The sequence below is a fragment of the Nicotiana sylvestris genome, chromosome 12 (assembly GCF_000393655.2).
Source record: "Nicotiana sylvestris chromosome 12, ASM39365v2, whole genome shotgun sequence".
NCBI classification, from domain to species: domain Eukaryota; kingdom Viridiplantae; phylum Streptophyta; class Magnoliopsida; order Solanales; family Solanaceae; genus Nicotiana; species Nicotiana sylvestris.
In genome coordinates, this window is record NC_091068.1 from 99,576,161 (window position 1) to 99,581,931 (window position 5,771).

Here is a 5,771-nt window from a genome sequence, read left to right on the forward strand (position 1 = left end):
TGATATGATTAGTGTTCGCGAGAATGTGCGGGTACTAATACTAGTTAAACAGAAAACCAATAAGTTTACAAATAAATTATTAATTTTTTTTGGTTTACCATCCGGTGTCCGGCATCCACATTGAGGCCGAACATGCACGCGCATATCTACTAACGTAAATAATCGGCTAGCAATAAGAAGACATTTTTGAGTCGTGAAATCAGTTATTGATACTTGCATCGTAAAAAACTGCTTACGTCACATTTCGTTAGGGTGTGATTCTTCGTTAGGGTGTGATTCTTAAGTAAACGCAAAATACTTTATGCATCAAATCCCTTTTCTTAATCAAAAGTGCAACATCAGAAGTTTGAACTTTCAATAAGATAATCAATTGACCTTTCTTAAGTGGAAAAAGGAGTACAAAGAGTTACATACAAAAGAAAATTGTACAGCTACTACTTTTGCTCCAATATTTTTTACTATACTATACTCCAAACATAGTTTTACATAAAAAGACTACTATGCTTAAAAGCAGCAGAGCTACTATATATACTTTTGCTTCATCTCAAGTGGAAAAATTACGAAAAAGAAAAGGGAAAATTACGTAGTTACATACTTACAAATAACATTATACAAAATTTCAAATCTCCACACAGCATCCAGATTGCACAAATCCTGAAAACTCCTCTGGAACATCAATTTTCACCAATTTACTATTTTGCCCTTCTTTCTTGCTGTTTTCCACAAAGAAGAATCCATGCGGGGCTCCTTGATAGGCCGACCCGGTTACCAAGGTCCGATCTCCAAGGTCAACACCACAAGCTCCGACTTTAACATTCGGGTCGGATTCAGCCCAGCAAGTCAAATTCCCATTTTTGCCCGCCCCTACACATGCTCTAGGGCATTGACTCGACCCCCAAGCGTTCTCAACTCGCCTCCACTCACCTGTACTGAGTTCATATAACTCAGCGCTACTCTTGAACCGCCCTTGACTTTCGGTATCATACCCGCTTACGACCCAGAAATCCGACCCGATTATCACACCTTCGCACTCGTCACGCTCCTCACTCATCCGAGGCAACTCAGTCCACTCGTTGCTGCCGATATCAAAAACCCACGCGGAGCTCAGCGCGTTCTTGCTCTCGTCGTGACCGCCGGCGATGAAAACCCGTCCTCCGGCAGCTCCCATCGCGAAAAACGACCGACTCTCCGGCATATCCTTGCACTGAGTCCACCTCCGAGTCATGAAATCGTACACAAAAACATCCTTGATCGGATCCCAGCTCGCCGGGTTCCATCCGCCCATGACAATAAGCTTACCTTCCGTTGTCGCAATTTGACAGAACATCGGTAACCCATCAGGATATTTCGGAATCGGGTCAATCCGATCCCAACTCCCAGTTACCGAGTCGAACACCGAGATAGCGTACCTCGGTTGTCCTACAGGTTTAGACTCGGATTGAACAGGAAGTGCTTGTACTAAACAAGCAGCTTTATGAGTAAAACCAGTTTGTTTACGATGGTAATAAAATTCTTTGCTTTGAAGAAGCCTACACCATCTTCTACAAACACGAGAAGCAACTCGGTGAGTTGAATAGTGTAATCGGGTCAAGCACTCAAGGGCAATTTCCTCGGGTAAACCCGGGAGTAACTCGGTAGTGAACTCATTTTGGTTCATTTTTGTTGTTGTTTATTTCTAGAAGGTTTTTTTTTTGCTTATAATGAAATAGAAGAAGATAAAGTGGTGCAGAAATTTGGGGGTTTTACATGGATATTTATAGTAAGAGAAGATGAGTAAGAGAAAATGACGGTCACATGATATCTTAGGGTTGAGGCACTAAGATTATTCCACGTGGCATCCGCCGATTAGTCAAGTTGATACCAACGTAATTCTAAAATGTGGGCTTCCTCGTAATAAAATCGAAAAGACTTTTTCGCCATAAATTCAAAAATAGTCAGATTTATAAGTGGTCGTTCAAAAATAGTTCAGTTTCAAAAGTAATCGAAATTTAATCACTTTTTATATAAAGATAAATTTGAGCGAAAATATTGTTTAAAATCCGAAAAATACGTCAGTATATTATGTTGGAATTCCAGCATAAGTATACTTGAACTCCCGCATATTATACTGGAGTTCCAGGATAAGTATGCTGGAACTCTAGCATAATATGATGGAGTTCCAGCATAAGTACACTAGAACTCCAGCATAATATACTAGAGTTCCATCAAGTATACCAGTCCAGTATAATATGCTGGAAGTTCATACACAAGTGCTCGAATCTCCTGTATATTATGCTGGAACTTTCCGTGTATTGGAGTTCCAACATAATATGCTGGAAGTTCATATACAGGTGCACCGAACTTCAGTATATTATGCTGGACCGGTCTCTGTTGCAACAAAATAGTGGCTATTTTTCATTGACTCGATAAACGCTGACTATTTTTGAATGACCAGTCCGAAAACTAGTTAGACCGTGCTACTTTTACGACTTTTTCTTTTTCGTTTTTTAAATAGAAGATGGAAATTTGAATTTTCCTTACTTTGTCTCCTTTTGTTTTATGGCTAAACTGAAAATAAAGTATTGATTCTTATACTTTTCCATTTTCTCCATTAACAAAAGTAAGCATACAATGAATATTGTTTAGCGCTAGTTAAGAAATTAATACATCTGTATACAGGTGAGACCGAGACCATTGTACATCTCGTTTCTCGATGAAGTAAATGGAGCAGAGACGTGACCGTAAAGAACGAAACTGGAGCAAGGAGTCCCTCGAGTCGGGGCCCAGTCAAAACACCTGCCTTCGAAGGAATCGGGGCCACGTCCCTCAGGTCCGATTCGAATCCCAAAATTTCGAAGAACATTACCAGATAATCGAGCATGACTAACGAAGGGCCGTGATATTCGTGCCCAGCCGGATGCCACAACATGGATCTCGGCACGTATCAATAGAGTATCAGTGATTAGCAAAACAGAAGATTTTTACCTTTTATAGAATTGTACTTAGGTTGAAACTCCCCTACTATATAAAGAAGGGGTCTGATTATTCATTAGATACGTTGTAACACGTATATCAAGGCAATATACTCTTATTTTTTCTATTATTCAAAGTTCTTATTTTTGTCCATCAGTTCTTCATTATCGAGAGCCCAGAATCGAAGGCAAGCATTCTATTAAAATTGTTACCGAGTCCGGGATAGCTCCCCTTAATTGGCTTGGCAATTTATTAAGTCCTTTATCTATTTAATATAATGCAATTTATCATTTGTATCGAATTAATCTGCATATCCTTAAAACGACATATAAATTTAATTCTTATCCGTTTTTAGGGTAAATAGTTTAGCACCCATCTTGGAACTAAGGATAATAGTGCCAATTTGATACAAATTTCTATAAAACACTCTATTTTACATGTGTTCTTTGAACTTTTGATTTCAAGTCAAAATTAAGAATGTCAAACTCCCAATCTGCCCATTTGAACATTGATGCTGAGTCCGGCCACCACGGTGAAAACTACAACATGGTGCCTAGCAACGAGGCACCCACTATTGACCCCAACGGAGTCCGAGTTGCGGATTTAATCGATGCTAACTCATACGTGGCTATTGAAGCAAACTTGCATACTGACCCCGAAAACAGCGTCCGCTAGGGAGCCCGGTCAATAGCCCAGAGTACACACAATGGTAAGGTGATGGGATCAACTTGCGTGTGATCTTCGAAATGTTACAAGCTCAACAGGAAGTAATAGCCAGTTGCAGAACCAGAGCCATGCTCCCAGTAGAGTTGAGCCCGAACCGCTTCGGGAAAACGCTCGAAGAAATGAACCTGTCACAGAAAGGTTGAGTGAACCTAGGACCAATCCCGAGATAATAAAAAAATGTTTGAGGAATTGACAAAACGGGTGGAAATAGGAGAAAACAAAATCGAACCTAACGACAAGAATGTGGAGACCTATAACTCTAGGGTTGATCAATCCCAGGAGCACCATCGATACTCTAGGGTTGAAATTTTTCCAAAAGCCTTTCCCTCCGAGCGTAGCTCCAAAGCCGATCCCAAAGAAGTTCTGTATGCCTGAAATTCCGAAGTATAATGGGACAACTTATCCAAACAAACATGTGACCTCCTACACGTGCGCCATCAAGGGGAACGACTTGGAAGATGATGAAATCAAATCCGTTTTGCTGAAAAAGTTCGGAGAGACCTTGTCCAAAGAAGCTATGATATGGTATCACAACTTACCCCCTGATTCTATTGACTCGTCTGCTATGCTTACAGATGCCTTTGTAAAGGCGCATGCCGGGGCCATCAAGGTCGAAACCAGGAAGTTAGACCTTTTCAAGGTAAATCAAAGAGATAACAGGATGCTCAGGGAATTCGTATCGAGGTTTCAAATGGAACAGATGAATCTTCCGTCAGTCACAGACGATTGGGCTGTTCAAGCATTCACCCAAGGGCTCAATCCCCAAAGCTCATTGGCTTCATAGTAGTTGAAGCAAAACTTGATAGAATATCCGACAGTAACTTGGGCCGACGTCCATAACAGGTACCAATAAAAAATCAGGGTCGAAGACAATCAGCTCAGGGCCCCTTCCGTATCCGTTTATCCCATCAGGACCAGTGAAAGATCCAAAAGAGTCGTCGATCATGAACCAAGATCGAACAGAGATCGGTATCAACCATACACTGGAGATCAAAGGAGTAATGGGTCTGGATGCAACCCTACGAGGACTGAGAGAAGAAGCAATCAAGGTCATAATAACCGGGGACTCATGAGCAAAAACAGTTTTGATAGACCCATCGGGTCTAAGGAAGCACCAAGGTTATCGGAGTAAAACTTCAACGTCGATGCTGCCGGTATCATATCAGCCATCAGACACATCAAAGATATTAAGTTTCCTCAACCATTGCAATCCGATCCTACCCAAAAGGACCCCAACCTAATGTGTAAATATCATGGCACTCACGCCCACAGAACTGAAGACTGCCAACAACTAAGAGAAGAAGTAGCTCTATTATTCAATAACGGACGCCTTTGAGAATTTCTAAGTGATCGAGCCAAAAATTACTTCAGGAATAGAGATCAGGAGGAACCTCAGCATGTCATTAACATGATCATTGGTGGGATTAACGTCCCCTAGGGCCGATGTTAAAACGCACTAAAGTGTCCATTACAAGGGAAAAACAGACTCGAGATTATGTACCGGAGGGAACCATATATTTCAACGACAAGGACGCCGAGGGCATCGTGAAACCACACAATGCTTCACTGTCGAGAGTCGTGGAGCAGCTGGGTCTACAAGACCAAATTGTGTTTGCAGTCTAAGTTTTAAACGGATTTAACATAGAACGCGTGACCACTAAAGGGGAGATAACCTTGCCGATAAACACCGCCGAAACTGTTTAGGAAACAAAGTTCTACATTACTGAAGGAGATATGAGATATAATGCTCTATTTGGTAGTTCGTGGATTCACAACATGAGGCCAGTACCCTCGACACTACATCATGCATTGAAATCTCCCACACCGGGAGGGATCAAAACTACTTACGGAGAGCAACCGACCACAAAAAAAATGTTCGGGGTCGATGAGGTAGTCCCAATATCTACATTCTCGACATCAAAGAGCCCGCGTTCGGTCACCAAGGAAGAAACCAAATAGAAATCACTGACACCGGCCTAGATCGAACCAGAAAAGTAAGAGAGAGGCAAGGATGACGATTACAGAGTCCCCATGTCTTTCATAGCCCTTGACTATTCTGATGTCGCCAAGTTAGCGGTTGAGGAGCTGGAGCA

At 41.6% G+C, this 5,771-nt stretch overlaps 1 protein-coding gene across 1 annotated transcript; it reads right to left on the bottom strand.

Moving 5' to 3' along the window:
* Positions 1-345: 345 nt before the first annotated feature.
* LOC104248282 (F-box/kelch-repeat protein At1g15670-like) lies at positions 346-1,729 on the bottom strand. Its single transcript, XM_009804513.2, has one exon. The coding sequence runs from the start codon at positions 1,655-1,657 to the stop codon at positions 620-622; it is 1,038 nt and encodes a 345-aa protein (XP_009802815.1). The 5' UTR covers positions 1,658-1,729; the 3' UTR covers positions 346-619.
* Between the last annotated feature and the right edge of the window lie 4,042 nt (positions 1,730-5,771).